Genomic DNA, 23,586 nt, shown 5'->3' with positions numbered 1-23,586 from the left:
ATATGAAACAAGAAAACCTAATGAATCCATTGGTACACATGTCATACTGACATTACCATTTTCAAAGGGGTCCTTTGACCTCTGACCTCAAGATATGTGAATGAAAATGGGTTCTATGGGTACCCACGAGTCTCCCCTTTACAGACATGCCCACTTTATGATAATCACATGCAGTTTGGAGCAAGTCATAGTCAAGTCAGCACACTGACACACTGACAGCTGTTGTTGCCTGTTGGGCTTGAGTTTGCCATGTTATGATTTGAGCATGTTTTTTATGCTAAATGCAGAACCTGTGAGGGTTTCTGGACAATATTTGTCATTGTCTTGTGTTGTTAATTGATTTCCAATAATAAATATATACATACATTTGCATAAAGCAGCATATTTGCCCACTCCCATGTTGATAAGAGTATTAAATACTTGACAAATCTCCCTTTAAGGTAAATTTTGAACGGATAAAAAAAGTGTGATTAATTTGCGATTTATCGTGATTAAACATTTTAATCGATTAAATATATGGCGATACTGTAAGTAAGGCAATATGTTGCAATTTTTTATAATCTAATTCTAGGAAAAATGTCATAGTATTAGAACACACTGCCATATGCATAAAATCTGAGTTTTAAAAAGTTTACTTTTGCGCCCTTATGCTACTTCCTTCCTCAGTTTACGTTGTTACATCGGAGAGTCAAAAGGCTGAAGACAAATCTCTCTTTAAGGTACATTTTTAACAGATAAAGAATGTGTGATTTATTTGCGATTAATCGCACCTTTAATGCTTCCTGTCTCATATGAAGCACTTTGAATTACCTAGTTGTTGAAAGCTGCTGTACAAATGAACTTGCCTTCATCAGAAGCCTCACCACCACCACCAGTAGATAATCTGCAGCTGTGAAAGCTTCATATTTGTGATGTTTACAACAGTGAAGGAATGTGTGTGCCAAAGAGTGTTTAGAGGATCAGTTCACAATTAAATTACAATATTCCTATTTTTTACTTGCCTCTTGTGGTATCAAGACATGAGGATTATTATCTTACATTTAATTGCAGTGTTTCAGGGCTTAAAGCGCCACAAACAAAATTCCATTAACCTTTGTTGTAATAATAATATGGAGTAGTAATAATGGAGGCAGCAATAAACCAGAGCAATTGCACGTTTTTTTAAGTTTATGTTTTTAGCAATACCACAATGTAAAAATACTCCATTACAAGTTAAAGAAGACCTATTATGCTTTTGTGCTATTTCCCTTTCCTTTAATGTGTTATATAGTAATTTGTGCATGTAAACAAGAGCTGTGCTTTCAGAGAGCTGAATATTTGTATGCATTATATAATTGATAACTAACTAATAATGCATTTATATAAGCAGCATTTTTTAATCTATAATACTGTTTGTAAAGTCTTCATTTGCAAAGTAAGCAACTACCGTAGCTGTCAAATAAATGTAGTGGAATAAAAAGTACAATATAATACATTACATGTGTAAGAGAAGTACAAAGCTGCAGAAATACCTAAAAAAATGTACTTAAGTATAGTATACTCAAGTATTTTCCACCTCTGTCTTCAAGCAATGATGACATGGGTGAACTTATCTCTATCAAAGCTGCTCTACCTCTCTCTAGTGGCTGTGAGAGACCAGTGCATGTTCAACAGAAATCAAACAGGTACTTGTACAACAGGTACATGTGTATTGAAGGACAGGATTGGTACTGAGACGCAGCAGAGACGAGAAACATGTGTCGTACTTCATCAGTTGAAATGTTTATTATTGCATAATATTGTTTCTGCCATAATAAGTGCAAACCAAACAATTGCAGTCTGATACCTCCGCATTACAAACTAATGATATAATATTAGTCATATTGAAAATGTTAGTCGAGCAAAAGCTGCATTTATTAATGTGGACGTGAACAAAATGTTAGCTACCTTTCAAAGACATTATTTGGAGTCATAGTTTAAAAAGACCTGATCGGGCCGTCTCTCTCACACACACACAAAAGAACGATTTGTTGTGATGAATTTTGTCAACTTCTTGTTTTGGTGAGCCGGCGACCCAAAAAGAGGCCGATTTAGAGAAGAGGCACTTCAGGTGGTTCCTGTTTTATTGCTTGTTAACACGGTTACGCGTCATCTCCACCACAGAGCAACAGAAGGGCCTTTCGGTAGTCGCCGCCGGTATCTCCCTGTAACACAAACACACGCAGAATTTAAGTGAAATGTTTTATATGTGTGTAGTGCAGTGTGTTTCTTTATTCATGTGTGTGTGTGTGTGTACCTTGATCATGGAGAAGAGAGAGTGGGCAAACATCCTCCTGAACTCAGTTCTGACGTCCAACAAGTCCACCTCACTGCGAGTCACCATCGCTCTGATCAGGGTGTTATCATCGGTTCCTCCACCCTGTAACAACAAACACACGATGACCGTCTGCCTCATACATGTATGCAACTATTATCTGAGAGCACAAGCCTCTGTAAATATTAAGAAAGAGTTAACATGTGTCTGGTTTAATAATCGTGATACATGTGCCCATTTTGTATTCATTTTAAGGCTGTAACACACTGGCAGCATTTTTTTTCATGTGATCAATTCGGATGTCGTCATGTTTTTTAGAACTGTTATTTTTGTCATGAGTACTTTCACACAGAACGTGAATATTGCGAGGCAAAAAAGTGACAATTTTTTTTCATAACGAGGTTGTTTTTCTGATTTTCTTTTGCACTGCTTATATTTATAAAACAACAACATGGAGGCTCCGTAGTCCGAACCAAGACGGCAAACTTTATTACTCCTTTCAACCTTGACAAAGGCAGCAAGGGCTACAAGCAGTTTTTTCCATGAGCCTTTAAGTTTCCAATAGAGCTGTTACGATTAATTAATTAATCAATTAGTTGTCAACTATTGAATTAATTGGCAACAATTTTTGATAATCGGTTTGAGTCATTTTTTGCGAAAAAAAAAGTTAAAATTCTCTGATTCCAGCTTCTTAAATGTGAATATTTTCTGGTTTCTTTACTCTTCTATGACAGTAAACTGAATATCTTTGAGTTGAGGACAAAACAAGACATTTGAGGACATCATCTTGGGCTTTGGGAAACACTGATCAATATTTTCACCACTTTCTGACATTCTATAGACAAAACAACTAATCGATTAATGGAGAAAATAATCGTCAGATTAATCGACAATGAAAATAATCATTAGTTGCAGCCCTAGTTTCCAAACAACTAACTGTCTTGATTAATTTAATGACAGTCTGGGTCAAATTGGAATAAACTGAGCATATGGATTGACAACAAAGAACATTAATTGTACTTGTGAGTTGAGCTAAATGAGTGTGTCTCTATTTAAATTCACAGTTCTGTGTTTTTCAAACGTCCACCAATAACGACGTATATTAAAAAAACATTTAAGCAGCAATGGATTGTATTTTGCTGGCCCTATAATGTGTTATCAACTACTGTTATGGTGGCTAAACGTAGCATTGATTATACTTGGATGTCCATTTTAGACATCATCGTTGTCTTACCTTCATCGCATAGTACAGAGTCTCCGCAAAATAGGCTGGAACGCTCCTGGCACACTTCACTGTAAAAGAAAAACAGAAAAGACGATTGTTATTATTATTCACTCACACATTAGTCACTGCCTCTCAAGAAGCTGACAACAGAAGCAGGCTGCGGCAGTTTCGTACCGACGGCCAGAAGCAGATCTCTCAGGCCTCCAGATGTTTCCCTCTTGATGGTCTCCTCCATCTCGTATCCAGACAACTTCATGTAAGCATCGAACACTGAAACACACAGGTTCAGAATTAGTCTGGATATTATTATGTGAAGCTGCAAAACTATTACAGAGGATGCAACTCTCAGACACACACAGACAAACCTTTCCTAAGATGCTCTGCACTCCGGTTGCCCAGGATGGTGACAAACGTTTGTTCATCAGTGCCGAACTTCTGCTCTCCTGCCTTGAAGAGGACCTGCGACCACAGAAACAAACAGTACACATCACACATTGTCCTTCAAAAGCAGAGTACATTTGGGTATTTCCATGTTATGCTACTTTATACTTCTACTGCACTACATTTCAGAGGGAAATATTGTACTTCTTACTTAATACAGTATGTGCTGAGGAGTTGAAGAGATTCAGCTCTTTCAGAGCCTCGCTATCATCATTTAACATATAACAGATGAGAGAGAATCTATCAGCGATACTAATGAGTCTAAGTCTCCTCAGCACTGGAGGTGGATCATGTTCATACAGACGCTGTCCTCCAAAAACATTCAGTACCCCTTCACAGTTTAAATTCAAACATGAAGTTTCAAGGGAAATTGTACTCGCTCCCTCCACAAGGAGGCGTCATAACATCAATACAGATCAGCTGTTCAAACTGCCTCCCCCACCTCCAAAACACACGCACACACACATGCACACACACTTCAAAGAGCCGCATTTAGATCGTATCCACAAACACATGTGACAGTCACACCCGCAGAATGAAGGACAAAGACACCATTGATGGTGAAAAACAGAAATATTTACTGACCAACGATAAAAACAACCGACTCACCTGAGCGTCAGTCGCAATGGTTCCCTCCTGGATCCCCCTCTGCCTGTTCGCCTGAGGACAGACAACATGTGTCTCTGTTAGAGAGGAGACGAGACAGGGATAGAGGAGACAAGACAAGAGGAGGATAGAGGAGAGGAGACAAGGATAGAGGAGACGAGTTGAGGACGAGAGGAGGATAGAGGAGAGGAGACAAGAATAAAGGGGGGCAAGAGGAGATGAAAGGAGATGAGAGGAGGATAGAGGCGACAAGATAAGGATAGCGAAGACGAGACAAGGATAGAGGAGACGAGACGAGACGAGACGAGGATAGAGGAGAGGAGACAAGGATAGAGGCGAAGAGACGAAGATAGAAGAGACAAGGATAGAGGAGAGGAAAGAAGACAAGGATAGAGGAGAGGAGACGAGGATAGGGAAGAGGGGACAAAAAAGAGGGGAGTGGAAAGGAGACAATAATAGAGGAGGGAAGACAAGGATAAAGGAGATGAGACAAGGATAGAGGAGACAAGACAAGAGGAGAGGAGAGAGAGGACACAAGAAGGATAGCGGAGAGGAGAGGAGAGGAGAGGAGAGGGGAGGAGAGGAGAGGAGAGGAGAGGAGAGGAGACAATAATAGAGGAGAGGACACAAGGATAAAGGAGACGACACAAGGATAGAGGAAACAAGACAAGAGGAGAAAAGACAAGAGGAGACGAGAGAGAGGACACAAGAAGGGGAGTGGAGAGGTGAAAAGGATAGCGGAGAAGAGAGGAGAGAAGACAAGGATAAAGGAGACAAAACAAGGATAGAAGAGATGAGACAAGGATAGAGGAGAGGAGGATAGAGGAAAGGACACAATGGAAAAGAGGAGAGGAGAGGAAAGGACATAAGGATAGAGGACAGGAGAAACGGATAGAGGAGAGTACAGGACACAAAGATAGAGATGAGGAGACAAGAGAGGAGAGGACACAAGAATAGGGGAGTGGAGAGGAGAGGAGACAAAGAAAAGAGGAGAGCAGAGGAGACAAGGATAGGGGAGAGGAGAGGAAACAAGGAAAGGAGAGAGGCGACAAGGATAGAGGAGTTGAGAGGAGACGAAAAAAGAGGAAAGGAGACACAGAAGAGAGGTGATAAGGATAGAGAAGAGGAAAGGAAACACAGATAGGAAAGAGAAGAGGAGACAAGGATAGCGAAGAGGAGATTCACCTGCAGCAGAATAACCAGAAGTCTCTTGAAGTGACCTGAAGTGTCGCCGGAGATGTCCTCCTCCAGGTCGTCATCATACTCTGAGGAACAAACATGTTAAAGTTTTATTTTAGACCTGATGTTTAAAAAATGTTTGTCACACTTCTGTAAGTCAGACTTATCATTGTGTGAATTTAACAAAGTATAAAGCTATCAGGAACCCAAAATACATGAAAAAAAGACACAGGTGCCTCCAAAAATGTACAAAACGTTACTGATAAACACTCGAAATGTTATAGAACAGTTCAAGGCTGTAACATATGTAGTTTTTATAGTTTTTATACACACAAATACAGCAGAAGAATGTAACAAATAAAACTTAAACTATGATACAATCTATTTTTTAGCCCCACTTCTCATTGAAACTCTATGTACTGTATGCCACTGAAAATATTAATAATTCACAGTTTTAAAAAGGTCTTATACACATAAATGAAATAGTGTGTGTTTCAACTGGTATTCTCAGTTTGTCTCTACATAATATATAAATAAAGTTATGTTACAATAAAAGTTGCTATTAATGAGGACCAATAACGACTTCAGTATAATGCAGTATTAGAGTGTGTGTGTTACCTTTTCTATAAGCAGCGACGATCTCCTTCACCTGCTGAGGCGTTCTGGAGGCGAGGATCTCCACCAGGACCTTCTCATCTGTTCCTGCTCCCTACATGTCAAAGGAAGGAAACGTCTGATGAGTTTCCTGCTGCTCTGACCGCTAAAACGTTATGTCTCTACTCAGAAACTCTCCATCTACACTACATAAGAGTCTTCATCGATCTTATATCCATCAGCTGCAGCACTTACCTTGATGGCGTTGCGGAGCAATGTCACGTCGTAAGCCAGGGGCGGGGTCATCAGACCCACGATCAGGGTCTCAAATTTTCCTCCCAGCTCTCCCTTCAGGTCATCTACCAGATCCTGTTACGGAGATACATCAGGTACTTTTAATTAAATCCTGTGTGTGACGCCATCGCCATGCAGTGAAGGATTTTATGGTTGTTGTGTGCAGCTGGATTGTTTTGTTATGGTTAAATCTTGCCATGTCACATATGGATATATGATATGGATGGATATGGATTTTCTGCTGATGATCTGTGCTGACAGTAATGGTTCCACTGTTGAAGCTTTGATGTTATGTACGGTCATTGGGTTTAAAGGCCTCAGTATGCTTCAAATGAAGAGCTGGTTGAATCATCTAACAGTCTCTGAAACCCACTTTCCAACAGCAGATTTGTGTAATCCGATAATCTGACAGGCATAACAAACACTTCTGCACACCTGGCTGACAAGCATTGGCCAGGTGTGCAGAGGTGTAAAAGCTGGCAGGATTGGAGTCCTCTGTTAAGCTCAAATGGCTCAATAAGCAACAGCTAACCATGTTGGGACCATAGACTGTATATAGGAAGTGGACGTAGTCACCGTGACGTCACCCATTTGTTTGTTTTGAAGCCTGGACTTCAGCATTTTGGCTGTCGCCATCTGTCACCAAGTGAAACGAGTTAACAATTAACTTTCATGAACTGAACGCACACTGTGAAAGGGTTAAAGTTGTAAGACGAAAACACAGACAACTCCCAGATTGGACAACGCCGTGGTAGCGACCTGTCAATCACAAGGTAGCCACGCCCTAAAGCATACCCTGCTTTATGGTCTATTTCAATCTAAATAGGACCATCATTTATTAAATGAACATCATGCTGTATTGAAGAAGATCAATCCCACCCAGGAGCCAGTTAACTTAGCTTAGCATAAAGACTGGAAACAAGGGGAAGCAGCCAGGTATAAACATTACAGGAGTTATGTTTACACCTTTAACATGTTTGTTCCTCAGAGTAGTTCATTTGAAGCATACTGAGGCCTTTTTTTTAAGTTGGAGCTCATGTAATATGTGCGGTCATGTGATTTAACAGCTGTTAAGGTATAGTCCAACCTTTCCAAACAGAGTTTTGTAGGCGGCCTTGATCTGCTGCCTCTGGGAGTTATTGCGAGCCACCAACAGCTGCAAGATGGCATCCTCATCAGTCCCTACGACGACAAGCACCATGGTTACCCAGCCAAGCAGCAAGATAAACACACATGACATAACGATGAGCAAGCTCTGTCGAGGTGGACTCTTGATTACAACTATTTCACCCATATAATTACAACCTTCAGTTGAGTTTATTCTTTTTCCCTCGTAGTGACTCAAGTTTCATCTCTGCTCGTGTGTTCATGACTCACTGCCGTCTGGGTGGAGCTCCACCCAGACAGCAGTGAGAGGAACTCCCCAAACAACGCTCTCTGATTGGTCTGTTGAAGTTGTACTACCGGCTGACCAGCCCTGGGCGTATCAGATGACACTATGCTGACAGCAGATGTGCTTATATACACACACACACACACAAGCATCTTACCCAGCCCTTTCATGGCCTTGTACAGGACCTCAGCATCTGCAGTGGCATTGAAGTTTACACCGGCTTTTACGGTTCCTCTGCTGGCCTGCAACATGGAACAAAATGGACAGAGGAGGATTATTCTGATGTAAAGTTTCCCAAGTTATAGTTAAAAATTCCTTTTTCGTAGGGCAGCTGATACTTCTCCCGAATTATGGACCTCTATACTGTATCTCTAAATGTATTCAAATGCTCTCCAGACTGCAATACACAGATATCAGATACAAAATTAGAGCTGCAACAATTAATCAAATAGTTGTCAACTATCAAATTAATCGCCAACTATTTTGATAATTGATTGGTTTGAGTAATTATTTAAGAAAAACCTAAAGTCTAAATTCTCTGTTTCCAGCTTCTTAAATGTGAATACTTTCTGGGTTCTTTACTCCTCTATGACAGTAAACTGAATATCTTTGAGTTGTGGACAAAACTAGACATGTGAGGATGTCATCTTGGGCTTTGGGAAACACTGATCGACATTTTACACCAAACAACTAATTGATTAATCAATAAAATAAATCAACAGATTAATCGACAATAAAAATAATCGTTAGTTGCAGCCCTATACAAAATGTTGCACGGAATCCATAATTACTAATGCAGATTATTTATCACAGGATTTGCAGACACTGATAACTTCCAGCATAACACCATGCAAAAACCTGACAGTTATATGCACACTTCATTGAAGTGCTAATATATATATATATATATATATATATATATATATATATATATATATCTCGCTTGACAAGTTTGACAGTCACTAATTGCATTTTTTGGCTAATTGCCCTCTTGTATTGAATGTCGTCTTGTTGTTGTTTGAGTAATAAAAACCAATAACTCCTTTGTTAATGTTCCTGTACTCGGGAGCATCAAACAGGAAGTTGATGTAAGACGAGGAGTCTCTTCAAGTGTGTTGCCGTAACAACAGTTACATCATTAATGCACGCTAAATTTGTCTGTAAACAAGTTGGTCCTTCGGAAGAGAAATGTATTTATCATAAGTACATCTTTCTGGCTTCTTATCAGATATAAAGTAAATGCTATAGCATCGTAGATCATACTGTACTTAATCAATCTGTACTGTAGCTTCATGCTTACATTAACATATCTCTCTACTATCTCTGATCTGATTCCTCATGCACATCATTGCAGACAGATAAATATAATCAATCTGTAGATTCATGCTGAAGATAGACATAACGTCATCAAAGACTTTTCCCCTTCTCCCCATTAATTAAATTACAGAACGCACTTAATCAATCTTTACATTCATGCATAGTGCATAATGTACATATAAAACACTGTATCTCACATTTGTTGTGTGTGCATACACTCATCAAAGACTTCCCCCCCATTCAGATGACCTTAATGACTTGCAGACTTCATGAAAATACATGCAGATGTCCTCACAAGCTCTCATTTCATACACGCCTGTTTCATGAACAGCATGTTCTCCCATCAGAATACATCTCGGTTTTGATTCAAATATGATGGATTATCAGGCTACTAATTCCTCTGAATGCGGAAAAAGTGTTTCAGACGGGCAGACTGATCGATAGTGAGGACAGTAGGAATGTGTTAAGGCTGTAAAACATTAACTTTAAGATCGATTTGAGTTCAAAAGACTTATTTCTGTAACAATGCTGCACTCATTCTAAACACTCAATAAAAATGTGACACATTAACAGTAAGATAAGCCAAGTTGTTGCTTCTTATATTGAAGGGCGAGGGATGTTTAGAGAGGAAAACCACGGGAATGTCTCTGGAATCTCTGAGCCTGAAAATCTGGAAAGGAAAAAATTTGTGGGACGTCCAAGTTAACAACCAGGATTCTGTGTTTCTGCAGGACGGAACGCCAAAATGTCCTCGCGCTCTCCTTCCTCATAAACACACTCATCACCACAAGCTAAACTAAAATCTAATCAGCGTGCAGGCGACTGCTCGGACAAACAGCCGAACAAGAGGATATTTACAACAACACAATGCAGATCATCTCCACTGGAATGTTAGACACAGTTTGAGCTCCTATAGCGAGCGATACGTTGTGTGGAGCAAGCTCAGACATGACCTGAGGCTGGGGGCGTCTGATGGTGATGGAGTTATGTTGTTGACCCTCTCTACAGTATATGTCAACAGGACAGGCTGCTACAACCAACAGGTATCTCTGCTTTAGAGAGCTTTCTTTACATGTTTGAATATGAAAATGTAACCGTTTTCTCAATCAGATGACGTCAGAAACTCTTTGAAATCAGGAGGATCATGTGAGAAACTCTGGGACACACAACTGTTTTTAAATGCATAAAAGAGAATGCCTGGATTAATTATATATTATCAAAAACATAAAAATTACTAGATAATGTTACTGAATGTCTCGTTAAAATCATCTTGGGGTGGGGAGGCTGAAGCATCTTCTTTCCTATTGAACAAATCTATATTAGAACTTTTAAAAAGGCATAATCATTTCCTAAAACCTGCTGGGTGCTGTAATTTTTTTTAGCAAATGCTACTAAAACAGGAGTAAATGTTGCATTTGTTGGGGACATTTGTCAGCTCAAGGACAGTGTACAGTATGTGACTCAAAATAAACTATACACATCGCTTTTTAACCAACACTTCCAGACGTGAACACATCACCCCTGTACTTTACTCGCTCCATTGGCTTCCAGTTCGCTTTAGAATCGATTTTAAGCTCTTGATGTTTGTTTTTAAAGCCATTAACGGCCTCGCCCCACCTTATTTGTCAGAGATTTTAACTCTCCGAGAGCATAACAGGGCTTTCCGGTCATCAGGGTCAACTTTTTTTAGAAGTCCCAAGGTCGAGGTATAAGCTGTGGGTTGATCGTGCTTTTGCTGTCGCTGCTCCTAAACTATGGAACAAGTTACTCCCTGATATACGCACTGTCACTGACCTGGTACTTTTTAAATCTAAGCTCAAGACCTTTTTATTTAGATTGGCTTTTAATACCTAGCAGCGCTGTGACATTTTCCCTGTGCTTTTTATGTACCTTTTTATGATTTTATGATATGTTGTTTTTTTATTCCTGTTATTTCTTGATGTTAATGTAAAGCACTTTGGGTACCTTTTGGTTATTGTAAAGGGCTATACAAATAAATGTTGATTGATTGATTGATACATGCCTGTGAACATGTCATTCAGTGCAAAGGTGTGGCTCATTGATGTGTTTCTAATTTCAGTTGAGGTCTATGGCACAGAGGAATACTCTCTATCAGACACTTGTTAATTATTGTTGGTATAGGATCAACTTATTGTTGCTTTTGGTGTTTTCGCTGCATTAGCTGTTGTATCCTTATCCTCAATTTAGACCTTCGTCTGAGAAAGACACATTCAAACTGACTTTTGTAAGTATTTCATAACAAAGGGAACTTCGGTTTACAGCCTCAGACAAACTGTCAGCAGAGTTACATCATCGCAGCTGATTATCAGGAATATTATCAGGTTTTATTTTATGGTGATGTTAAGCTCCACCCTGACAAAAAGAAAAAGAGAAGTGTGTCCCCTTTAAGAGAGGGAAGACGGCTTTAAACTGCAGGCTAGACGTGGAAATGGGAGTATTAAACACGGAGAGACCCACCCGAATGGAAGAGAGCCCACATGAGTGAGTCATACAATAAACTTCCCCAAAATGAAACGTCCGCAAGCATTGGCACACTTAAAACTTGAAAAACTAAAAGTTTCATCAGTATTTCATACCCTCTATGTGAAATACACTTCAACAAGTTCCTCATTGAAGTGTATGTAAATGGATGCCAAGCTCAGACTTTTGTTTATCTTAAACAGATGTGCTGCCACATCTGCTACATAGCAGCATAATGGGCTTTTTTCATGATTCATGTAAATTGACAAGTTATCAACCGTGAATAAACATTCAACATTTTATAAACTCCAACCTACATTTAGATACAAAAAAAAGTCCTAGCATTATATAATGTGGATAAAAGTGGGCGTTTTCTTGGGAGTTCAGAGGGTAAAAACCTTTTATGACTCATATATTTGCATAAATAACGGATTTTTGACCACTTATTATTTTAATCATGTGTTTAATATAAAGTTCGACATGTTTTCTTTAAATTAACAGTTTAAAAAGTCAGTAAAGTGAAGATGACTCACCATTTTGGCAGTCTTGGAGGTTTTTTCAGCTCGAGAAGAAGAAGAAGAAGAAGATCTGTTGGAGAAAGAAAAACAAAGTTTCTCTGTGAGGACCAGATGTGTTTACTGTAAACATCTGTAATCAACTGCTTCATCTGGCTGATATCCGGTGCCTGGCTGTCTCGGTGTCCTATAGCTGTCAAACTTCCGCAGACCAGACGTGTCTCTGTCTTTAGTCTTTAGTCTGCTGACCGCGGCTGCTCACCTGGCTGATGCTGCTGGACTCTTACCTGTTAGAGTTCAGGTGATAAAGTGAGAGAAGTGATCCGGTGAACTCACCGCCTGGTATCCGTCAGATGAAGCTCTGTGAGCGGACAGAGAGACAAAGAGAGACCTGGCAGAGGGAGCAGAGAGGAAGAGAAGGAGGACCAACGGCAGAAACCCACTCTCATAAACTCTCCGTTGTGCACGTGAGCGTGTGGGTGTGCGCGTGTGTGTGGGCCACACCCCAGTGCGCGAGGACTCTGGTACAACCCTGCTCCTGAAGCACTCTGGGAAATGTGGTTTTAGCTGTCCTGAAGCTTTTATTGAGGTGTCCTCCTGAGGCTGTTGTGTTTCCAAACATGAAGTAAAAAAGACAAACATATATATATATGATATGAAATAAAGATGAATATATATATATATATATATATGTTTGTCTTTTTACTCCTTTTACTCCACCTAAATAAAAGCTTCAATATGTCATAATTCATCAGTTGATTTATTTTTGGTATTAATAATCTGAATCTACAAAGTAACTAGTGACTAAAGTTATCAAATAAATGTAGTAGAGTAATGGAGTAGAAGTATGACGTAGTATAGCACGGAAATACTCAAGTAAAGTTCCTCAAAATTGTACTTAAAGTGCAATACTTGAGTAAATGTACTTATTTAAATTCCACCAATGGCTCTATATGATATATGAATAGAAGGCCTGTGTTTGCATCCACATGTGAGTAGCACCTGACAAATGACAAAAAGTCACCTGACAGGTTTTCATGTAGATATCATTCAATTTGTTGAGCTTCATAGGAAAAGGTTCAGCAACTTCTGCCTTTAGCAATGTTATCTTTTAAGGTATCTATCCGTGGCTACATTAATAATACATTATACTAGGCTACAAGAAAGGAATAACATAGCCTACAGTAAAGAATTGTTTTTTTGTTTTTTGTTTTTTAATAATATAAGTAATTTTTGAGTGTTAGCATTTAGCATTTACTAAATAATGTATTGTCAACATTGTTTGGGTCAAGGGAGAGAGGGGCTTTTTTTGTATATATTTATTAAGTGTGCCTTCTTTTTGGTTAACGCTGTATTTATTGATATTTTTGCTCCTTGGGTGCAGAACAAGCTGAAAATGCAAAACTGTCATTACCATAAAGTAGTTAAGAGTAACATGCAGCAAACACAACATTAGCATTCATTTGGAGTCGTGTCTGTGGTCTCTTGACAAATGTTTACGTCCAATATTTGGACTGTTTAGGATCTCCTCCTCATCCTGAGGGACATTTCGGACTCTTTAGCTGCTAAATGCTCCTCTATGTTCACTGCTACAGTTGTTGATTTAGTCTGTCTGTTGTTTGTAGCAGAGCAGCATACAGTCTGTATCAGAACTTTTATGGCTGAAAAATTTAGCGTACACTTCAACGGATATCATTTTTTTTTTTATGTGAGCCTTTCTTTTAGGTAGCTAAAATATGTTTTTCTGCTGTCCCCGTCCACAGCACTGTATTGCTTTGCTCCAGTGTGGGTACTCCTGTCTGTTTCTCCAAACTTGGGGTACGTCAACAGTCATCTACTGTAAGTAATACACCTACTACGGATAAGTACCTCATACAACCCCACTTCAAAACACCTGAACTATCCCTTTAAAGTCAGTACACATCAGAGCTAACAGCAAGCTGACAGACAGCAGGAAAGTCTGTTTACACTGCGCTCACGCCCACAAGTTAAAGATGAGATCATTCTCTAAATGTTAGTGATACAGCTACAATGTGTAACAGATTGTACTGAGAATTTAATAAAGCATGTTCAATCATGTAGCATACACACTGAAACTGATCAACTGCTCAAATAGTTGCTCTTCTAGTTTTGTCTGTATCATTTGCCAACTTTGTTCAGGTCGAGGAGTATCATAGTCACTGGACACTGTGCACCAAACAGAACTCATTCAGACCTTATAATAAGGGTACAAATCATACATTTAAGTTATGCCGGCCTAATGCATGACTCATGATGATTTAATGCATGATTTAATGCAGGATGTGTCATGAATTCCTCACCACTAACTAATTAATTAAGGCATGTTAATTCAGTTACTACATTAGCAGAGCAGTACCTAGTCTCAAAGAAATATGAAGCTTTTTTTTTTTATCAAACTGGTCGTCAGATGCAAACATTTACATGTTGCTGCATGACCCAATGGTATTTATTATTAATATGTATGGATATTTCTATGAGAATATGTACTGAGGCCGAGCAAATGCATGGTCTGAAATGAATGCTTATGTAACTGGAAAATGACTGTGAATTAACATTCCTTAAATAATTAGTTAGTGGTGAGGAATTCATGATACAGCCTGCATTAATTCATGCATTAAATCATCATGAGTCATGTATTAGTTAACCATTACGCAAGTATATGGTTTGTACTCTTATTATAAGGTCAGGAACTGAATTTAGCTGAACTAAAATTAATAATCTGTAATTTACAACAGGGGACGTCCCACAAAAGTACGTTAGTAAAAAAAAAACTGGCATGTAGCCTCAAGTTTAAAATAAGGATTATTTAGCAATCATTTATAGAGATAATCATAATGTGTAGATCATTTATAGACAGAAACTAGAACCAGGTTTTGACATCAGGTGGAGACTGACACCAGAACTGGTTCATTGCCTCAACGGCAAAAATGTGATGAATGAAGAACCTTATCTTAAAAACATATGGATTTAATTTGCATTGTTTCTACTTTGAATGCTGTTCATTCATTTTGCCTTTGGCATGTGTGGAATCTGCATCGCATGTCAATGAATCACCAAGTAAACTGAACTGAGAGCTGCAGATCAATTCTAACAGAGAGAGAGAGACACACAGAGAATATAGACTATAGCAGTGGTTCCCAACCTTTTTCCATAAGGGACCCCTTTTCTATCATTGAGTAAACTGAACACCCCTGACTAAGTAACATATTTTATGGATCTTTCACATTATATGCAATGCATAACATTAAGACTACAGAACAATCGATAAATGGTAAACGCAATAACTGCAGGAAGTTTGTGTAAAACGAGCAAATTTAGAGCAGATATTTCCAGTAAATATTGCATCAGAGATAAGTTGTCTTATTATTTTTAGGAACCTTTAATACTATTCTCTGTATGTATTTAAAAAAATATATTTTTAACAAACATACCTACTTAATAGGTTTCTTTGTTTGACAAATTCAGTGTTTACTTCTCCCTGACGCTTGGTCATTGCTCCATTAGCTCTTTGGTTGTTTTCCAATGCATGACGAGGCTGTTTAACAGAGAGAGAAGACTCTGTGAATACAGCTTGTGTTCAGGTCTTCACTGTGCCCTTATCCTGTTTATATCTTAAATAATAATCCAAACTTTAATTTCATTTAGTTTTTTTCACAGAAATGAATGCAATTCTGAGATATAGGCCAACTGCATATTTTTAAAAGAAGTTGTCTTACACCCCTTAAAATCAAGAAGGCCTTGTGACCCCCGTGAAGCTTTGGCGTCCTCTAGTGGGGGTCAGGACCCAGGAACCAGTGGATTATACTATTTTAAAAATGGCTAATTCAAATTTATAAAAATAATAATAATAATAATTCACTCCACAAAACAGATTTTTTTAAGGAGAATGTTTAATCTTTTATCAAAAAAAAGAAGGTCCAATGCACTCTTCTGGCAAAAAGCCTTTAATCAGATGGTTACTTATTGGTGCAATTCTAAAAACATATGCTTGTACATGTTAAGATAGAGCTGGTTTACAACAGCTTTCTTCACCCTGAGGCTGTGTGTGCCTTGGACCTTTCTTTGTTTAACTTTTGCGTTCCCTCCCAAAGAACACCTTCATAACACTTGTTTGAACTTCCAAGTACTCCGGACCTCGTCTTTTTTGAAGTTTAGTCTTTTCTTTTGAAAGAGCAACATATAAAAGACCATTTATTGTATGCATGAAGAAATCTTTGCACAATGTCCACTTTTTAAAAAAACAACTGCCCTCCATCCAGGACTTATACACCTCCAGAGTCAGTAATTTGGGCAGGAAGCATCACTGCAGACCCTTCACACCCTGGACACAACCTCTTCCAGCTTCTCCCTTCTGGGAGGCGCTACAGAGCGCTGTATGCCAAAACAACCACACACAAGAACGGTTTGTTCCCTCAGGCTATCACTCTGATGAACACTCATGCGCTCAATACACTATCACTGCCTTTATAGATTATAATTCTTTCAATCTTTAATGCACAAACTTTTTAGAATATGTACATATCATCTGCCACTGTCAAATATATATCCTACATGTTGTATATACAGTATTTCTTACTGTCAGCTGTCTTATTTTACTGTTGGTCATCTGTGCTTTTTATATACTGTATATTTATATATTATTTATTTATATACACCTTTTTTCACAACTTGTTTACATAACAGTCTATTCCTCACCTTTATTGGTCCAGCTTTGTTATCATTGTCCCTGGCTGTTTTTCTATTTCTGTGTAAGAAATCTTCACACAAGGTCCACTTTTTAAAAAAACAACTTTATATATTTATTCAAGGGAGTTTCACTTGCAATTTCCCACAGCAATGCTTTGTGTTTTTTAGGAACACACACAGTCTTACACAGTTACACACACACACAGTCTGAACTGCTTGTTACTAAGGGCATATCAGTGGTGGTAATGAGGAACTGGCAAATGCTGCTCTTTCATCAAACCAGTTACAGCTCCTATTCTTTAACCTTTAGGCCAACAATAACCCTCATTACTAGCTTTTTTTTTTCCAGAGCTATCAATTGCATCTCATGATCTTCATATCACATGATCAAAGCAATCTCCATGACAACTGAACTCCATCTGGTGGTGAAGACCGTGATATGCAATTGAAAGCGAAAAAGCATGTTTTGTTTATCCTTTACAGAGGTTTAAAATATTTCAAGCATTATGCTACAATACAGATTAGATATTTAAAATATTACAGAGTCCAAAAAAACACATATTCAGAGGCATCCAAGCACACACGCAAGCAAAAACTGACTGTTTTGCGATAACAGCTGTGTGCCATCGTCACCTTCTGTGTCTGTAGTGTTGTGATTGTTGAAGTAAGAACCAGAGAAACAGAGCTAACAGCATGCTGAGTGACACAAAGAGACAAACGTACACCCCCATGCTCCATCCCCAGCCTGCTGTTAAAGGAGGGACGCCATTCACCTCTGCAAATTTTGCCGGGATAGGCATGCTGGTGTGCACAGAAAACTGAGGTCAAAGGTCAAAATTAGATTCCTCTAGTTACTTTTTTGTCATATAGAAGAGGAGAAGTGAAAATTGTCCAGTGAAGGGAATTTTGTTCTGTGGTCCTCAAGTGAATGTTTGGTCTTCCTTATCTTGTGAGGACCACACATGAGCCGTTTTTGTTAAAAAAAAATTCTGTGGCAGGAAAGATATAATGACTGCGATCAAGTTTCATCCCAGTCAAACAGATTTAAGAGTAAAAATCTTGATGGTAGTCTGGTAGCAGTTTTGTCTCCAGGGTGCAACTGAATATCCTGTGAGTTACTGAGCATCCCCTCATCAGTGTCCTCTGACGGCTTCATCCACATTCAGTGTAATCAGAGAAAACAAAAAAATTGAAGAAAGATGGGGGTTTGCGCCTCTCTTGTGTTCTTCTACTGAAATTTTCCACAGACTGCTGCCTCACTCTTGCTTGCCTGCTTTTCAACCACCCACAAATACTCCCAGACAGACTGATAGACGCGTAGACTCATAGAATAAGTCAACAGCTACCCATATCGCTCTGACCTAACCCACAGGCAATATCTCTCCATTTCTCTCACACACAGCTTCTGACCTCACCCTGCAGGTATGTATAATCAATACCTTTAGGGATCGTCTATCTTCACTTCTGATTAAAACCTATTTACAACGTTGAACCCCGCATGAATAAAACATGCAGCTACAGTGCAACACTGGTTTGTATTTTGAAAATATATATATATATATATATATATATATATAAAAAAGGGCCTACGGGCACATTTGAAATATTTGGCATGTTTTCTTGAGGGATACATGATTAAATCAATTGCAACATGCATGTATAATCATCTGAGACTAAGAATCGTTGTGTTTTCGTTACCTTTGAATGAGCCGTTTATATCTACATAGGGAGCGGGTCCTCTTCACAGAGTCCGCCATATTGCTCCACCATATTTCTACAGTAGCCCAGAACGGACGAACCAAACACTGGTTTTAGAGAGAGCCTTTCAAATTTTTACGCTACCTGAAGGCCACCGTAGTTTTTTTTTTATTTGACCTTTATTTAACCAGGTAAAATCAATTGAGAACCAATTCTCATTTACAATGATGACCTGGCCAAGAGGCAGTAGCACAGTCCACACAAGTGACACAAACAGCACAGATACAATACAGTATGACAAACACATGAGAAAATGGCTAAAAACAGCATAGGTAAATTAATAAACACTATGTACAAAAAAAGGCGGATTACTGGATGTTCTTTGTAAAAATGGAAGAGAGAGAGAGAAGTGAGGGCTGGTCAGCAAGTACAGCAGTCAACTATGACTTGTTGCAACTTTTGTTTGAACATGTTGAGAGAGGTGAGAGCTGTTAGTTTGAGCGTGTTTTGTAGTGAGTTCCAGTCATTTGCAGCGGCAAAATGAAAGGAGTTATGACCAAACACAGTACGGACTTTTGGAATGATGAGCCTAATGAAGTCACTGGATCTTAAACGGCGATTGCTGTCGGAAATGTGCAGAAGTAGTTCTCTGACACGCTTGTGAAACTGCAGTAATCGTGAGACCTTTACTGTAATAGTAAGAGAAAAATCTCAAAAGAGTCTGGTAGTAGTGTATGACGACAAAGAATAACAAAATGAAACATAAACAAAATGCAAAGAGTGTTATAAATGAGTGTTATTAAAGTGTGAGCTAGTGTGATAGCAGTGCCGCCAGGAGGAAGTAGAGTGGTCAGCTTCATTATAGCCACAACTGGAAATAAAACAGACAGGGAAGCAACACAGAGCATTTATTTACACACTCTCACTCTCACTGGCATGTACCAACATGAACAAACTTACTAAGAAAAGGTGTATATATTTAGAGAAACACCAACTTGAACAAACAGGTAGAGAAAAATTGGGAAAACAGGATTCATTAAATTCATTAACGAATTACCCCTGTGGCAGAATCCAGACTACAGTCTGTAACTGTAAGCAGTGAAGAGTCACTCAAATTCATGCAAAGTGTGCAAACCTAAGGATTACTAAGTGAGTGAATATGCATGGAATTTACAACCGCACTCAATGTTCTATGTACAGTACAGTACATTGCTCTATACTGGCAGATTAGCGGCACCATGAACTATGCTCACATTTGGCAACTGCGGTCTGCCCTTTAGATGATGTTAGTTCCAATAAACAAGCATGTTCTTGCAGATCATGGTGGATTGAGAAACACATGAATGACAGTTAAATGCCATCCTGCAGGAGACAACACCAACACTGGTGATTAATCTACAAGGGAGTCACATACAGTGGCAACACATTGGGATTATTACAAAGACAGAACAAGTTGTAATAAAGCGCTCTATTGCTTGCAGTTTTTTCTTTGACTGATGCAGCGGTTGATAAGACCTAAAATGCTCTTTTACTTTTCTCCAAAACTGTTAGGAAACACTGACATCATTTCTGTGTGAGTGAAAACCCATCGGACACAGTCTATAGGGATAAAACAAAAGGTTAAGTTAGCCTACTGTATGCTATTTAGCTCCATATCTTTATTCTAAAACAACTGCTTATTATGATTCTAAAAAGACAAAAAAAACGACAACCAAAAATATGCAATTGTTTTAAAATATGAGGACAGTTTTGCATAGAAATACATTTCCATGTTCTTCTATATTTTCTATCATTACACACTCAGTCCAGACGTATTTCACAGAATGTACCTGTTTTCTTCCATGTTGGTACAGTCGGTGCTAGTGCCTTACATGAGAACAAAAGTAATACACTATTTTCTTTATGTTGGATGGTATAAACAAGTCATAGAAGAACATTAATACCCTGTACCAACAGTGGTGGAAGAAGCACTCAGATATTTTACTTAAATATACTTAATTAATCTGAATCTGCAATGTAACTATGTAACTAATGTCCCATAAATGGTAGTGAAGTAAAAAATATATATATATCATATATATATTTTAAATATCGGCTAAAGTAGCATAAAATGGAATGCTCAGATAGATACAAGTACCTTAAAGTTGTACTAAAGTACAGTACTTGAGTAAATGTACTTCTACACCACAGTTATTTCAGTGAAGATGTACTTTGTATTGAAAGTGGTCAATGGGTACATGCAGCCATATAGGCTATGGCCTGACTGATTAACATTTGATCTGTGTAGTGCACAACATTACACTTAGCAATAAGATGGTTAAGTTAAAAAAATATATATTTAACTCATTAGCCAGAACCATTGATAGGGAGTGATTAATACGTCACACACCTTTTATTTCTAGAAAGCACATGGTTTGACTTATCTCACATTTAGTGGTGTGATTTAACTTAGCTAAATGTTTTTTCATAAGGATATATCTCTTTCTGGGAAGTCACTATATAGCTAAACGTGTAGCAAGGATAATCTAGCATTAAAAATGCCTCTGATAGCGTATCGTAAATTCGTGAGCCTGGTTTGATAGCTCAGGATTTATGCCCTTTTCTATCCATAGGAGATCGTTGGAGGGAGGAGAGAGGATATATATATACTGGAAAAACAAAGTTTGTAAACTTGTGTTTGGTTGATTATTTCTCTGTTGTATCAATGCTAATTGGCATTGTATTTTACATCGTTGGAAAGCCTGTTTATTTACCTTCGCAATGATGTCTAACTTGTAAGGATCATGCATTTGTGGGATGAGCAGCACAGCTGATTATGTGGGTAGCACCCAAGAAAAATTTGCCAAAATGCTCCGTCAATGGTAAACAGTGTATTCTACTGTTTGTGTTGACTCTTGTTTTGAGTTGTTTGGTGGATTGGATGATTGAACTCTCTATCAGTAACAAGGAACAAACAAGACATATTGGCTATTTTACACTTTATTCATTTAATACACCGTCAGGAGCCTCAGTAGCGGTGGAAGATCCATACGCAGCCACAACAGCCTGGCACCTCCTCCTCATGCTGGTCACCAACCTGGTCACACGTTGCTGTGGGATGGCGTTCCATTCCTCAACCAGGATTCGTTGCAGGTCAGCCAACGAGGTTGTGTTGGTCACTCTAACACGTACAGCACGCTCAACCTGATCCCACATGTTGAATTGGGTTGAGGTGTGGACTCTTGGCAGGCCGTTCCATTCTCTCCACTCCCACATTGTGGAGGTAGTCTGTGATAACCCTGGCTCTGTGGGGGCGAGCGTTGTCATCTTGGAGGATGAAGTTAGGTGCCAGATTGTGGAGATATGGGATCGCCACTGGCTGCAGAATCTCATCCCGATATCTCCCTGCTTTGAGATGGCCTTCAATGATGACGAGCCTTGTTTTGCCAGTGAGGAAGATGCCGCCCCACACCATGACACAGCCCCCACCAAAAGCTGTTACTCCATCGGTGCTACAATCAGCATAGCGTTCTCCGCGTCGTCGCCATACTTTGACCCTGCCGTCCAACTTTGGCAGACAGAACCTGGACTCATCGCTGAACATGACATTCCCCCACATGTTCAGGTTCCATTGTCTATGTTGTCGACACCAGCGCAAACGGGGATGACGGTGAAGGGTAGTCATTGCAGGCTTCCTGGTAGCCTTATGAGAATACACTGTTTAGAGCATTTTGGCAAATTTTTCTTGGGCGCTCCCCACATAATCAGCTGTGCTGCTAATCCCACAAATGCATGATCCTTACAAGTTAGACATCATTGCGAAGGTAAATAAACAGGCTTTCCAACGATGTAAAATACAATGACCATTAGCATTGTAACAACAGAGAAATAACCCACCAAACACAAGTTTCCAAACTTTGTTTTTCCAGTTTATATTTCCTTTTTTTTTTTCTATTTCTTTCCTTTTTTTTTCCTTTTCCTCATAATAAAATAAAATAAAATGAAATATGGAAAAATAAATTAAAGAAAGAAAAAAATAAATAAAGAGAAAGAGAAAGAAAAATAAATAAATAAATAAACAAATAAATAAATAAATAAAGAAAGAAAGAAAACTTTAAAAAAGTCAACATAACTGGGCAAGATCAATATCATGTGACTGTGTACAGTGTGTGTGCTTGAGAGGGGTGGGGGTGGCTGGCTGTCAGTCAGGGTGCAAATCAAATTAAGGCAAGATTAAAAAGAATAAGATAAAATTAAGTAAAATAAATATAAATAGGTAGATCGATAGAAGTAAAAGAATGATGGCTAAAAGGATGGTGTTTAATAGGGTGATGGATAAAAAAGATGTTTTAAAAGAGGATGGATAAAAGGATGATGTGGTTGTATGTGGTGTGATGTGGGTTAATATTGGTGGTGGTGGGGGTGGGGAGGGGTTTGATAGTTACGGTGGTTTGTTTTGGAGTATTATGGAGAGGGGTGTTCTGGTGGTCCATTGTCCTTCATGGATTAACTGTGTCATGGCAGGGTTATGGATGGCTCTCTGTATATATCTGATATTTCTCAGAAGGCCAGTTAAATATGAACACCACCGGTTATCTGATCCGAGTCCACCCCCTCGTCTGCCGGTAAGTGGTATGACCGAGCAGCATAAAGTCCGGGTACACTCTGTGACTCCAACTGACAGCAGCAGAACCCGACACGCACACACACACACACAGAGACGTACTGTACAAACCGCCGTCAACAGTTGAATCATGGAGTGGACCCCGATGGAGATCAACCCTGAGGTGTGAGAGGAGGATATAACTGTGATGTGTTAACTTTATAACACCGTAAACGTTTTCAGACAAACAAAAACTCACAT

At 38.9% G+C, this 23,586-nt stretch overlaps 1 protein-coding gene across 4 annotated transcripts; it reads right to left on the bottom strand.

Moving 5' to 3' along the window:
• Positions 1–1,739: 1,739 nt before the first annotated feature.
• On the bottom strand, positions 1,740–12,874 carry anxa5b (annexin A5b). Of its 4 annotated transcripts, none has more exons than XM_074629476.1 (13): positions 12,675–12,874; positions 12,357–12,411; positions 8,183–8,267; positions 7,720–7,814; positions 6,594–6,707; positions 6,363–6,453; positions 5,751–5,830; positions 4,569–4,619; positions 3,884–3,977; positions 3,693–3,788; positions 3,528–3,586; positions 2,276–2,398; positions 1,740–2,183 (listed from the first exon to the last, which is right to left on the bottom strand). In XM_074629476.1, exons 1-13 carry the CDS (start codon positions 12,785–12,787, stop codon positions 2,121–2,123), a joined length of 1,119 nt encoding a protein of 372 aa, XP_074485577.1. In that variant the 5' UTR covers positions 12,788–12,874; the 3' UTR covers positions 1,740–2,120. The 4 variants fall into 4 exon arrangements, with proteins under 4 accessions (XP_074485577.1, XP_074485578.1, XP_074485579.1 ...); XM_074629477.1 differs by having other exon boundaries at positions 12,626–12,765; XM_074629478.1 differs by having other exon boundaries at positions 12,620–12,736.
• Between the last annotated feature and the right edge of the window lie 10,712 nt (positions 12,875–23,586).

The sequence above is a fragment of the Sebastes fasciatus genome, chromosome 3, assembly GCF_043250625.1.
Source record: "Sebastes fasciatus isolate fSebFas1 chromosome 3, fSebFas1.pri, whole genome shotgun sequence".
In the NCBI taxonomy this organism is placed as follows: Eukaryota; Metazoa; Chordata; class Actinopteri; order Perciformes; family Sebastidae; genus Sebastes; species Sebastes fasciatus.
The sequence above is the reverse complement of the archived record's forward strand: the minus strand, read 5'-3'. Positions and strand labels throughout refer to the sequence as shown.

Coding starts and splice junctions, on each gene's coding strand:
- anxa5b (XM_074629476.1), bottom strand. CDS start 12,787: ATGAGAGTGGGTTTCTGCCGTTGGTCCTCCTTCTCTTCCTCTCTGCTC. Junction 5,831..6,362: donor CGTCGCTGCTTATAGAAAAG/GTAACACACACA, acceptor TTTGTTCCTCAG/AGTATGATGACGACCTGGAG. Junction 2,399..3,527: donor CTCTGTACTATGCGATGAAG/GTAAGACAACGA, acceptor TTGTTGTTACAG/GGTGGAGGAACCGATGATAA.